Source organism: Microcaecilia unicolor, chromosome 6 (genome assembly GCF_901765095.1).
Source record: "Microcaecilia unicolor chromosome 6, aMicUni1.1, whole genome shotgun sequence".
In the NCBI taxonomy this organism is placed as follows: domain Eukaryota; kingdom Metazoa; phylum Chordata; class Amphibia; order Gymnophiona; family Siphonopidae; genus Microcaecilia; species Microcaecilia unicolor.
The window spans coordinates 5898320-5912170 of record NC_044036.1 but is presented as its reverse complement, the minus strand read 5'-3'; the positions used below and the strand labels follow the sequence as shown (position 1 = coordinate 5912170).

Below are 13851 nucleotides of genomic sequence, written 5' to 3'. Positions count from 1 at the left end.
GATTGGTTGAGGCAAGGTAGCCAATCAGTTTCTTAACCAATTGGGAGTAAAGGGGGCTAGGCTAGGAGGAGGGCTTAGGACCCTATTTAAGTGGGAGCAGAAGCAGTTTACGTCAGAAGGAGCTCAGAAGAAAGAGAAGGACAGAAGGAACAGACAGAAGAAGGAGAAGACAGCATAAGAAGAGAAGCAGCTGAGAGAAAGACACAGAGAGCTGAGAGAAAGACACAGAGAGCTGAGAGAAAGACACAGAGAGCTGAGAGAAAGACCCAGAGAGCTGAGAGAAAGAGAAGAGAGCTAGAACTGATGTCTTGCTTTGTTTGCTGGCAAATAAAGAAGATTTCTCTCTCATACTGGTGTGTGCTGTCTGACTCCTGAAGCATCACAAATTCCTATCTCAATTCCTGCAACATAACAAACCATAATGCCACAGACATTACCAAAAAGATTGTGCAATTGATAAAAGTTGTTAAATCATGAGGCAGCAAATACTATAGTGCCTAACTTAGAAACTTCCTACAATTTATTGTCATGACAAAAAACTTACCCCCATGTCTCACGTAGCAAAAGTTATAAAGCACCAAGGCACCTTCACTTTCTGTATCCAAATGGATGAAAAGCTGTGCTCTCAAAAGGCTCTGCTTTTAATACCACGTCACACAGGGTGGAGACATTTTTTGATTAACTTAAGTGAAAACACCTAATCTTCACAAAGCATTAACCTTTATCCTATCAAATGAATTTAGGTGGTTACTGGGTCTAAAAACCTGCCAGATATGCAGGAATCATTTACTGGGTCCTAAAGCCTACATTATTAAAATGGCCATTTGTTTAAAATATATATAAAATAACAGGATATTGAGTAATTATCAAAACAATTAACTAACTATATTGCAATTTTAATCTATTTAGCAAATCTATAAATTGTATCTTCAATTAAGTCTTCATATTCCAATTTGTTATCTACTCTTAAAATGAATATTTATCAAATATTAAATGACCAAATTTAAAAAGATTTTCTGAACAAATATGAACTTACCATACCCCAATTTTAATTTACTAAGTCTATTAATTATATTTTAAATTTAACTGTTCATATACTATTTTATTATGTCATTAAAAAAGCTTGTAAATGCTAAAATTGAGTTTAAACAGCGGTAGCGACGTATACACGCTGCCTTCGGTCTGCCCCGGAAGCCTTCTCTTCAAGTTCCTGTTCCCACCTATGCGGGAACAGGAACTTGAAGAGAAGGCTTCGGGGCAGAGCTGAAGGCAGCGTGTACGTCGCTACCGCTGCCAGGAACAAGAAAGGCTTAGAGAAGATTGGTGCTGCCTGCGCCGGAGGGTAGGAAGAGAGGGGGTAGATAGACACGCTCGTCTCCGTCCGCTTCGCTGCTTCCCTGCCCTCTCTGTCTGCGTCCCGCCCGAATGGAAATGACATCAGAGGAAGGCGGGACGCAGACAGAGAGGGCAGGGAAGCAGCGAAGCGGACGGAGACGAGCGCGTGCCTGCCTGCTTGTTTTTTTTTTTTTTTTTTTCATTCTAGCGCCAGTCCACGTCCTCGTCGTTTGGGGGGGGCATTGCCCCCCCTCGCCCCCCCCAGTCTACGCCTATGGTCCTGATCCAGACCAGGAGATGCCCTCTCTTGGGGAATAGGAATTTGTAAGTGAAGGACATGTTGCTGAAGACTTTGGTCAGGTAGATTCAGCTGCTGAGGCTCTTCTCCCAGGGGAGGACCCTTCGGAGGTGAGAATTTTTCACAAGGAGGATTTACAGGAGCTAATTTATTGGTCTCCACTACTTTGTGTTATGAGGAATAGGAGCCCCCTGCTGTAGAGGGATGGAAAGTGGATCTCCTCATGAAAGGCAATTGAAGGCCAGGTAAGACCTTTCCTATGCACCAGGATATCAGGGGCATTATTCAGGCGCAGTGGGATGTGCCAGATTCATAGTTTCGTCCCACTAAGTCTGTTATTCCTCTCTATCCAGTTCTGGATTCGGACAAATCTTTTCTGAAGCCGCCAGTTGTGGATGCTGTAGTCTCGCCAGTTACTAAAAGGAATACTGTTCCTGTAGATGGCGGCACAGCCCTTAAGGATATTCAGCATTGCCATATGGAGTCTTTGTTAAAGAGTAGCTTTGATGTCTCTGCTTTAGCAGTGCAGGCAGGTGTTTGTGGTTCCTTGGTAGCTAGAGCTTGTCGTTGGTCTGAGATCTTCGGATGATCTGACTGTAATAGATGCCGAAGTGGCTAAGATTGAAATAGGTTCAGCCTTTTTGACAGATGCTTTATATGACTTGCTGAGAAACTCAGCTAAGTCTATGGCATTAGGTGTAGCTGCATGTAGGTCTCTTTGGCTACGAAGTTGGTCGGCGGGTGCGGCTTCTAAGTCAAAGCACAGTAGATTTCCTTTTAGGGGTTCTCTATTGTTTACTGATGAGCTGGACAAGTTGGTCCGCAGTTTAGGAGATTCTAAGGTACAGAGAGCCTGAGGATCGGCCTAGGCTATTTGGACATGGTATATTCTCGAGCCAAGGTCGGCCTGTGATTTTCATTGCTATAGGCCAGGTACTGGTTCCCGTCCAGCGGTCACGTTTTTTCAGAGAAATCGGTCCTTTCAAGGAAATCAAAGAAGGGGATAGAGAAGCAGGTGCCTCTTTCCAGTCTTCCTCTTGTCCTACATAATGAAGGTTTCTAGGCCCAGTCTCTGATTCCTGTGGGAGCTCGTTTAGGTCACTTTTATTGGAGGTGGGACCAAATTATGCCCAATCAGTGGGTTCTAGATGTTATTTGAGAAGGGTATTCCTTAGAATTTGTGCATCCTCTCCCAGGTGCCTTCCTGGAGTCTCCAAGCCGTTCTCTCCACAAGGTGATCGTGGTCAGGAATACTCTGGAAAGGCTTCTTGACCTTCAGGCAATTTGTCTGGTTCCCTCTTCAGAGCTCAGGCAGGGTCAGTATTCTACTTCGTCGTTCCAAAGAAACTTGGGAGTAATAATAGATTCTGCTTTGAGGTTGAAATCGCATGTACAAGAAGTGATTAAAGATGTTTTTTGAAAATTGCGAGTATTGAGAAGTTTGAAAACTTTTCTCAAGCAAGACAAATTTGGAAAAGTTATTCAGCATATTGTTGCTCCACATTTCAATTACTGTGATGATTTAATGCTTGGTCTGAAAAAAACTGTTACAGGCCTTACAGGTGACACAAAATGTGGTTGCAAGGGTGTTGGTGGGAAAATCTAGATTTGAACATATTACCCTCGTTCTACAAGAGCTACACTGGTTGCCAATTGCACAAAGAATTATATTTAAATCTTTTGTCTGATGTTCAAGACTATGCATAAACTTATGCCTCTTGTTGTAAAAAAATGTATTGAAAATGTATTTGTATCGGCTTAAATGGCCATTAAGATCTGGCGCACAATGCTTGTTTGAAGCAACACCTTATCACACGATTAAATTGGAGGACCATATAAGAAGAATCATCTATGTTGCGGGTCCAATGCTGTGGAACAAAATCCCAAAATGAATTATTATTGTTATTTGTTACATTTGTATCCAAAACACAGAAGCAATATCAGCGGATCTGATCAAACCAGATTGCAGGGTAGCAAAAAATAAGTGGAAGGGGGGGGAGAAAGACCTCAGACAGGTGACAATCAACCAAATTAATGGGATTACTCATAAACGGTCACCGTGAATCAATCATTGGTCCTCACCCATCCTCCTCCCTAAGTGTTGTACAATACATTTTTTTGAAATATTTTTTTCAGTACAAAAATGCTACATCCACTGTGTCCACCAAACCATTAAGGACATAAGGTGCAAAAAAAAACCTACTTTAAGCAGCGTCAAACTTGGGCCTCCCCAACGGACCCGTTTCACCGATGGGGCTACTTCAGGGGAAGGACACCCTGTCATAGATCACTGCTCAGATGGCAAGTAGTTGTCTGCTTGCTGGTCCTGTTTGTTACATTTGTATCCCACATTTTCCCACCTTTTGCAGGCTCAATGTGGCTTACACATAACCGTTAACGGTGTTAGCCGATTACGGTCTGAACAAATACATGGTATGAATGAATACAAAGTGATATTGTAGTAGAGTGAGGTACATGTAAGGTAGTTACATGTATGGTCGGTGTGTTGGGGGGAAGTTAGAGAGGGAAAGGGGGAAGAAGAGTCAGATAATGTCCGTTATGGTCTTTGGTTGCATTGTGTCGCATGTGACCAGGTATTTTTATGTTGGGTCGGTAGGGTGTGCTCTTCTGAACAGGGCAGTATTTAGTGCTTTCTGAAAATTTAGGTGGTCGAGCGTAGTTTTTACTGCTTTTGGTAATGCGTTCCATAGTTGTGTTCTTAGGTAGGAAAAGCTGGTTGCATAGGTGGATTTGTATTTGAGTCTTTTGCTGCTTGGGTAGTGGAGGTTTAGGTATGATCATGCAGATTTTGTGGTGTTTCTGGTTGGCAGGTCGATGAGGTCTGTCATGTATCCCGGTGCATCGCCGTAAATAATGAGCAGGCGTGCAGATTTTGAAAGTGATAGGTTCTTTGATTGGTAGCCAGTGCAATTTTTCTCTGAGTGGTTTGGCGCTGTCAAAACGTGTTGCTGTGCTGGCTGCTGTGTTTTGGGCGATCTGAAGTTTCTTTATGATTTGAGCCTTGCATCCCGCATAGATTCCATTACAGTAATCTACGTGGCTTAGTACCATGGACTGTACCAGGTTATGAAAAATTTCTCTCGAAGATTGGTTTTATGCGTTTCAGTTTCCACATTGAGAGAAACATTTTCTTTATGGTAGATTTCGCTTGGGTCTCTAGTGATAGATTACGGTCGATTGTTACTCAGAGAATTTTCATGCTGTCTGAGACGGGGAGTGTGTATCCTGGGGTGATTATGTTTGTGGGTTTGTATGTATTGTATTGAGATGAGATGATGAGACAGTGTGTTTTTTTCTGTATTGAGTTTTAGTTGGAATGCATTTATTTATGGGTTACTTATATCCCACATTTTCCCACTCATGATGTTTGATTTCGTTGGTGATTTCCGCCAGTTCATGTTTGTGTGGGATGTAGAGTGTAACGTCATCAGCGTAGATGAATGGGTTAAGGCCTTGGGTGGATAGGGTCTTGGCTAGTGGAGTCATCATGAGGTTGAAAAGGATTGGTGATAGTGGTGATCCTAGCGGTACTCCGCAGCCTGGTTTCCACAGTGACGATATGTTTGTTTTTGATTTCACTTGATATGTCTGGTAGTTAGAAAACCCTTAATTCAGTTCAGAGGGTCACCACTGATTCCAAAGTAGTCAATGAGTCTTAGCAGTATGTTATGGTTAACTATGTCAAATGCACTTGACATGTCGAATTGGAGGAGGAGTATACTCTTGCCTATTGCTATTTCTTGTTTGAATTTGGTTAGGAGAGTGAGTAGTACTGTTTCAGTGCTATGTAGGGGTTGAAATCCTGATTGTGATTCATGTAGTATAGTGAATTTGTTTATGTAGTCATTGAGTTCTTTGGTCACCAGTCCTTCCATTAGTTTGACTGCTAATGGGATAGATGCTACTGGGCAGTAGTTGGTAGTTGCCAACTGATAGTCTGCAGGGGGGCACCAGAGACCCTAGGCACAGCCCTGATGAAACGGTGGGGGACAGATTGTATTAGGTAGCTGGGGCAAGTGTCCAGTTGACAATGGCTGTTTGAGTATTGTTTAATTGCCTGGGTATTTATTTATTTATTTTATTTATTTAGTTGCATTTGTATCCCACATTTTCCCACCTATTTGCGGGCTCAGTGTGGCTTACAATACATTGTAAATAATGGAAATACAGTTTGTTACATTATGATTATGGTTACATTGTGAATAGTTAAGGAACACAGAGTTATATCGGTCACTTTTGGGGCGTAGAAGCTATAGGATATGTCGTTGGGGAATTACTACGGTGGTCGAATAGTAGCAAGAGAGTGATGGGTAGAGAGTTTTTATCTGTGGGTAGATTGTTGAGTGGGAGAGAGTACGGGGAAGTGGAGTACGTGAGGTAATGTCTTGAGGCATTATTATGATGTATATGGGATTTATATGTTTTAATCCTTGCGGTATGTTTTTTTCAAAGAGATGGGTCTTTAATCGTTTGTGGAAGTCTGTCAACTCATAGACCGCTCTCAGGCCGCGTGGCAGTGCGTTCCAAAGTTGCGTGCTCTTGTAGGTGAAGGTTGATGCATGTAGTGCTTTATACTTTATGCCTTTGCATTTTGGGAAGTGGAGGTTGAGGAAGGTTCTGGATGATTTTTTGGCATTTCTGGGTGGCAAGTCTACCAAGTCAGACATATATGCAGGGGCTTCACCGTGAATGATTTTGTGCACTAACGTGCATACTTTAAAGGTGACACGTTCCCTGAGTGGGAGCCAGTGTAGTTTCTCACGTAATGGTGCTGCGCTTTCGTATTTTGGTTTTCCGAAAATGAGTCTGGCTGCTGTATTCTGGGCTGTCTGAAGTTTTCTCTTTATTTGTTCTTTGCAGCCTGCGTATAATGAGTTGCAGTAATCCAGATGGCTTAGTACGAGTGATTGTACTAGGTTGCGGAAGACAGATCTTGGAAAGAATGGTTTTATTCTTTTCAGCTTCCACATGCAGAGGAACATCTTTTTTGTTGTGTTGTTTGCATGAGTCTCAAGTGTAAGGTGGCGGTCGATTGTGACTCCAAGGATTTTTAAATTTTCAGAAATTGGCAAGTTTAGTTTAGGTGTGTTGATGGCGGTAAATTTTGTTGTGTTGTATTGGGAGGTTAGTATGAGGCATTGAGTTTTTTCTGCGTTCAATTTCAGTCGGAATGCATCTGCCCAAGTGTTCATGATATGTAGACTTTGGTTGATTTCGTTGGAGATTTCGTTGATGTTATGTTTAAAAGGAATATATATCGTTACATCATCGGCATATATGTAAGGGTTAAGGTTATGGTTTGATAGAAGTTTTGCTAGTGGGGTCATCAGTAGGTTGAAAATTGTTGGTGAAAGGGGAGATCCTTGCGGTACTCCGCACTCAGGTGTCCATGCAGCAGATGTGGTTGAATTTGATGTGACTTGGTATGAACGTGAGGTTAAGAACCCCTTGAACCAATTTAGGACATTGCCTCCGATGCCGAAATATTCAAGAATGTGTAATAGAATTCCGTGGTCAACCATGTCAAAGGCACTTGACATGTCAAATTGTAGGAGGAGTATATTAGAGCCTGTTGCGATCCGTTGCTTAAATTTGGTCAGTAGGGTAGTTAGTACTGTCTCTGTGCTGTGATTCGAACGGAATCCTGATTGGGCGTCATGCAGTATTGAGAACTTGTCGAGATAACTTGTGAGTTGTTTGGTTACCACTCCTTCTGTTATTTTGGTTATTAGTGGTATGGATGCAACTGGTCTGTAGTTAGTTATTTCACTAGCGTTTTTCTTTGTATCTTTGGGTATTGGGGTGAGTAAGATTTTTCCTTTTTCCTTTGGGAAAAGTCCGTTTTGTAGCATGAAATTCAGGTGGTTCGTTAAGTCTAGTATGAATTGTTGAGGAGCTGATTTCATGAGGTTGCTTGGGCAGGTGTCTAGTTTGCATTGGGATTTGGCGAATCTATTAAGCGTTTTAAGGATGAGGTCTTCTGACAGTGCTTCGAATTCGGTCCAGATCCTGTCTGCTGGGTATGTTCCGTCTTCAGGGTCTAGGTAGTTCAGGAATGTGGTGTATTCGGTAGGGCTGGTAGGTATTCTGAGTCGTAGTTGTATGATTTTCTCTTTGAAGTATTTCACGAGGTCGTCGACCCCTGGTATTTCTTTGTTATTGTTTGTAACAGGTGTAGTATCTAGCAGCTTATTTACAAGGTGGAAGAGTTTGTGCGTGTCTTTGTAATGTGTCTGTGTCTGTACTGAGTAGAGTAAACGTTAACCATATTCGGTCAGCAGGGTATTCACCAGGGGTTGGGTCTAGGCCATTAATGAAGTTTTATATGTCCATATTGTTCTGAGTTAGGGTTTTGCGTAGGTTTACGATTTTTTTCATTGAAATATTTAGCAAGGTTGTCTGCAGATGGGATATCAGTGTTGGTAGTGGTGACTGGTGTTGTGTCTAGTAGTTTGTTCACGAGATGGTATAGATTCTTTGTGTTTTTGTAGTCCGGCCCAATTTTAGTTTTGTGGTACGACCTTTTGGTCTGACTTATTGTGTATTTGTATTTCCTTTGTAGTAGTTTCCATTCGTTGAGTGTGTGTTTGTCTTTTATTTTTCCATGCGCGTTCTAGTTTCCTAGATTGTGTTTTTAATTTTTTCAGTTCTTCATTGAACCACGGTATAGAGTTGTGTCTACGTGAAGTTCTTATTTGTAAGGGTGCTATTTCGTCTCGTATTTGTCTGCGTCTATTGTCCCATTCTGAGAGGTAATATATGGATTCCGTTTGTGCTGTCCAATCGTTGTTATATATCTGTTGCCAGAAATTGTCCAGGTCTATTTGGCCTCTCGTGATATATGTTGTGTGTTCTCGTGTGTGGAGAGAACCTCTTTTTCGCCATTTTAGGGATAGGTTTAGTTTATAATGGTCAGTCCATGATGTTTCTGTCCATCTAGTTTGTGTTATGGTTAGGTTCTGATCAGTCGACAGTTTGTATGAGATGAGGTCGAGTGTGTGACCCTTCACGTGGGTTGTTTGCATATGTGGCCATGTGAGGTCACATAGATGAAGGAAGTCCTTGCAATCTCGTGCGTTGCTAGAGTTAGGGTCTTCGAGGTGAAGTTTAATGTTTCCTAATACTAGTGTATTGGAGTTGGATACACGTATGTTTGAAACAAAGTCCATGAAATTCGCCTGGCTTTCGTTCCAGTTACACGGTGGTCTGTAGAATAGGACGCAGTTTAGGTGGTCGAGCAAGGTTTTATGGTGGATTCTGATTGAGGCTATTTTGAGGTGGGTTGTTATAGATTCCGCAATGGTTTCAATTGTGAGGTGAGTTCGGTATATGAGTGCTATGCCCCCTCCTCTTTTTTTCTTTTCTGGTCCAGTGGGTGATTTTTGTATCCTGGAGGGCATAGGTTTAAGATGATAGGGTCCTTCTGGTCTTGGATCCAGGTTTCAGTGATGAAGAGTAGATCAAGTTTCTCTGACATGATCTAGTCTGTTATTATTGTTGTTTTGTTTACTACAGATCTGGCATTGGCGTAGCCTATTTGAATTGTTTGGTATGGGTCTTCTACGTTCGGTGTTATGTGGACTTTTGTTAGTTGTCGTTTCTTGGTTTGTGTGGATTTTTTATGTTCTTTCTTTTCATTTTGTTGAGGTTGTACACTTGTTGGTTCTTTTCTTTTCCTTTGTTTTCATGTATGGTGTACAGCGCTGTGTATGCCTTGTAGCGCTATAGAAGTGATAAGTAGTAGTAGTGGTTTTGGTTTTTGTCGGTTTGGTGTGATGTGGTGTGCCTGGTCAGTGTTCGGTTATTGATTAGTCTGGGTATATTGATTTCTGCGAGTGGGGTGGTCATTGTTAGGTGGATCCAGGGATAAGGAGTAGATTGCAAGGAGCAGTTTGGTGGTGTTCATTGTGGTATAATTTCATTAGTTTTTAGAAGAAGATTATTGCTGTATTCATCGTTGAAGATTATTCTCCCGGACCCTCGTATTTGCATTTCAATCTTGTCCTCATTAAAAGTTGCGAGGCATCCGTCATGTGATGGTAACGTTGTGTCATAGGGGTGTGACTTAGCAGGATCTAGTGTTCTCGGGATAACTAAAGTTTAATTACAAAACGTGCGCTTTTTTGTTTTGACGGCTAGCACCGCTCACAGTATATAGCGATCAGCAGACCCAACCCAGCGCTGCGGTTCTTTATTCTCCTCTTACCTGACGAGTCTCAAAGGGGGTTTAATAGGCTGGGGTGGAAGTGAACTTGTCTAGTCCGTTGTAAGCAAGGAGGCCATTTGGTTAATCTCTGTTTCCAGTGCCACGTGCAGCCATCATTGGCATTGACTCAAAGCACAGTAGTAGACCTGTGAGCTTCTAGATCTTGAAGGCGGTATAATAGATTGGAGTGGAAGTGAACCTCGCTAGTCCACTGTAAGCAGGAAGCTATTTGATTAGTCTTTGTTTCCACTGTTCCGTGCTGCCGTCATTGGCATTAGAAAAATAAATTTTTTGAGAGATTTTAAGAGGGAACTTGACATTGGTCTTCGTTGAACATATGGGTGATTTCAGCTTGTTCACATGAGAAAGTATTACCTGTAGTGATGTCTAAATAGTAGGTGAACAATATATTACATAGTGGATTGTGTTTGTAATTTGTGTACTGAACAACTTAATGTGGCTTTTATGAATGCAAACTTGTAATCTGCCTAGAACAGTGGATAGTGTGGAATAAATAAATTCCTTGTATCGCATTTCAGTGTGTATAACTTGCTTTTTTTTTCATATCAAGTAGTTCGTTTGGATAAGGCTATTAAGGATATCTTGATGTCTGAAATCTCTTATAACCAATTCCGCAAACTGATCAAAACTTACCTATTTAGAAAATCTGTGCTAAACAATGTTAAATAAAATACGTTGTTCTGTTTTTGCTGGGTTATGTTTTGTTGATCCTGGAAATGTCCAGCCTTCTTTAATGTGTGATCCGCGTTGAATAGGAAGGTATATGACGGAATATAAATTTATTGTTAATGTTAACAGACTTAACTACTATTTCTCCAAAGGTGCCCAGAGGAGGTGACCTTTCAGCTGATGAAGACCGCCACCAATAAGATTGAACGGGATGGTATCTTGGCAACCAGGCTCTGCACCCACAAGGATGATGTGGAGCTGACCAATTCTAGAAGATTAGAGCAGCTTCCTGGTAAATACAGAAGAATGAGTCTCTTTCTATGTATGTTGCATATGTACTAGCTGCTGGGAGATAAAAATCCTGTAGACCTAAAAGGAAATACTTCACAGATAGGGTGGTGAATTTGTGCAACAGCCTCCTGGTGAAGGTGGTGGAGACTAAGACTGTTACTGAAATCAAGCAAGCTTGGGACCAGTACTTAGTGCCTGTAAAGGAGAGGAGGGGGTATGGATGGGCAGAACAGATAAGCCATTTAGTCTTTATTTGCCTTCATTTTTCTAGTTGATTCCAGCCTAGCCCAAAATGATGAGTGGAGTGGAATGGGTAGATGTGAAGCGTCTGTTTACTCTTTCCAAAAATACTAGGGGCATGCGATGAAGCTACAAAGTAGTAAATTTAAAACGAATTGGAGAAAATTTTTCTTCACTCAACGTGTAATTAAACTTTGGAATTCGTTGCCAGAGAATGTGGTTGAGATACGGCAACCAGAATTGAATGCAATACTCGTAAGTATATAAGTATTGCCATACTGAAACAGACCGAAGGTCCATCAAGCCCAGCATCCTGTTTCCAACAGTGGCCAATCCAGGTCACAAGTACCTGGCAAGATCCCAAAACAGAATAAAATATTTTCTCCGAGGACAAGCAGGCTGCTTGTTCTCACTGATGGGTGACGTCCACGGCAGCCCCTCCAATCGGAATCTTCACTAGCAAAGGCCTTTGCTAGTCCTCGCGCGCCCATACACACCGCGCATGCGCGGCCGTCTTCCCGCCCGAAACCGGCTCGTGCCGGCCAGTCTTCTTTTGTCCGCGCTCGGTACGGTCGTGTTACACCGTTCGCGCCCCTTAAGTCGACCTCGCGCATCTCTTTTTGACTTTCGCTAACTAAAAAAAAAAAGATTTTGGGAAAGGACCTTTTCGGTCTTTTTCCCTTTCCGCTTTTTCCAGTTTTTGCCCCGGTAAGTTTTCTTTCGTCTTCAGGGTAGGCCCTTTTCAGGCCTCGGGTCGAATTTTTTTCTTCCCCTCTTTTTGGTGCCTACCGCAATTACGAGTTTTGATTTCGCCGGCGTGATTTTTCCCCCCATGTCATCGAAGTCTCCCAGCGGCTTCAAGAAGTGCACCCAGTAATCCCGCTCACTGACAGGCACGCGTCGTGTCTTCAGTGTCTGGGGGCTGGGCACCGCCCACAGGCCTGTAGCCTGTGCGCCCTTTTACAAAAGCGGACTCAGGTAGCGAGATTGGCCCAGTGGAACGTTTTGTTCTCGGGCTCTTCGTCGGCATCGGCACCGGGAGTATCGAGTGCATCGACGTCGACAGTGTCTAGACCTCCGTCCTCGGCCGCGACTGCATCGAGGCATCGACCCTCTGCATCGGGGCTGAGACATCGGAAGGCTGCGTCGGTGGTACCAGGACCTCCACTTCTGCTGATGTCGTCGGACGGTGGTGCTTCGACTGGAGTGCAGGTGAGGGCTGGCCATTCCCCTGCTGGTGGCGGTGAGCCTTCGGGTGGGTCTCCCCCTACCCTGAGGGCTACTGCGGTACAGCCCCCCCGAGATCGACCTTCTTCGGCCTCGGCCCCGAGGAAGCGACGGCTGGATTCTACGTCCTCATCGTCGGTGCCGGGAAGCTCCGGTGACATGCTTCGTCCCAAGAAGTCGAAGAAGCATCGACACCGGTCCCCTTCCCGTATCGGCACCGAGAGCTCTGGGTCGCCGAGGGAGTCGGCACCCAGTAGGCATCGGCACCGAGAGGACCGCTCACCCTCTGTTCAAGAGGTGTTGATGCGCTCCACTATGGACAGCCCGGAACAGACTCTGACATCGACACATGCATCGGCTTCCACGTCTTTCTCCACAGCCGCTCTGCACGAGAGTCTCCGGGCCGTTCTCCCAGAGATTCTGAGAGAGCTGTTGCGCCCTTCCCCTCCGGTACCTGGGGTGCTTGCACCACCGGTACCATCGAGTGAGGCGCCAGCTGGCCCCTTGCCCGGGGTGAGGTCTCCGACATCGGTGCCGCGTGCGGTACCAACTGCGGTAGCCTCCCAGGAAGGCTCCCCGACGACGTCGGCGGAGGGAGCTTCGCCGGTGCGGGCGAGGGAGTCTACCTCTCGACGCTCCCACCGTGGCCGTGGTTCCACGGAGTCGAGCCGGGCACGGCTTCAGACACAGGTCCGTGAACTTGTGTCTGATACCGAAGGTGAGGCCTCGTGGGAAGAGGAGGAGGACATCAGATATTTCTCTGACGAGGAGTCTGAGGGCCTTCCTTCTGATCCCACTCCCTCCCCTGAAAGGCAGCTTTCTCCTCCCGAGAGTCTGTCTTTTGCGGCCTTTGTCCGGGAGATGTCTACGGCCATCCCCTTCCCGGTGGTTGTGGAGGACGAGCCCAGGGCTGAAATGTTTGAGCTCCTGGACTATCCTTCTCCACCTAAGGAAGCGTCCACAGTACCCATGCATCATGTCCTAAAAAAGACATTGCTGGTGAACTGGACCAAGCCACTAAGTAATCCCCACATTCCCAAGAAGATCGAGTCCCAGTACCGGATCCATGGGGACCCAGAGCTGATGCGCACTCAGTTGCCTCACGACTCTGGAGATGTGGATTTGGCCCTAAAGAAGGCTAAGAGTTCTAGGGAGCATGCTTCGGCGCCCCCGGGCAAGGACTCTAGAACCTTAGACTCCTTTGGGAGGAAGGCCTACCATTCTTCTATGCTCGTGCCCAAAATCCAGTCTTACCAGCTCTACATGAGCATACACATGCGGAACAATGTGCGGCAGTTGGCGGGCTTGGTGGACAAGCTCCCCCCTGAGCAAGCCAAGCCATTTCAGGAGGTGGTCAGGCAGCTGAAGGCGTGCAGAAAATTCCTGGCCAGAGGGGTGTATGACACCTTTGATGTTGCGTCCAGGGCCGCTGCTCAAGGTGTGGTGATGCGCAGACTCTCATGGCTGCGTGCCTCCGACCTGGAGAATAGGATCCAGCAGCGGATTGCAGACTCGCCTTGCCGTGCGGATAACATTTTTGGAG

General features: G+C 44.6%; 1 protein-coding gene across 1 annotated transcript in view; it reads left to right on the top strand.

Annotated features, from left to right (window-relative positions):
• The window catches only part of LOC115471749 (ATP-dependent DNA helicase PIF1-like), a 233774-nt gene that overhangs the window by 99498 nt on the left and 120425 nt on the right, over window positions 1–13851 (top strand). The window contains exon 8 of the mRNA XM_030205562.1: window positions 10703–10842. Within this exon, the coding sequence (XP_030061422.1) occupies window positions 10703–10842 (140 nt within the window). The remainder of the gene's footprint in view (window positions 1–10702; window positions 10843–13851) is intronic.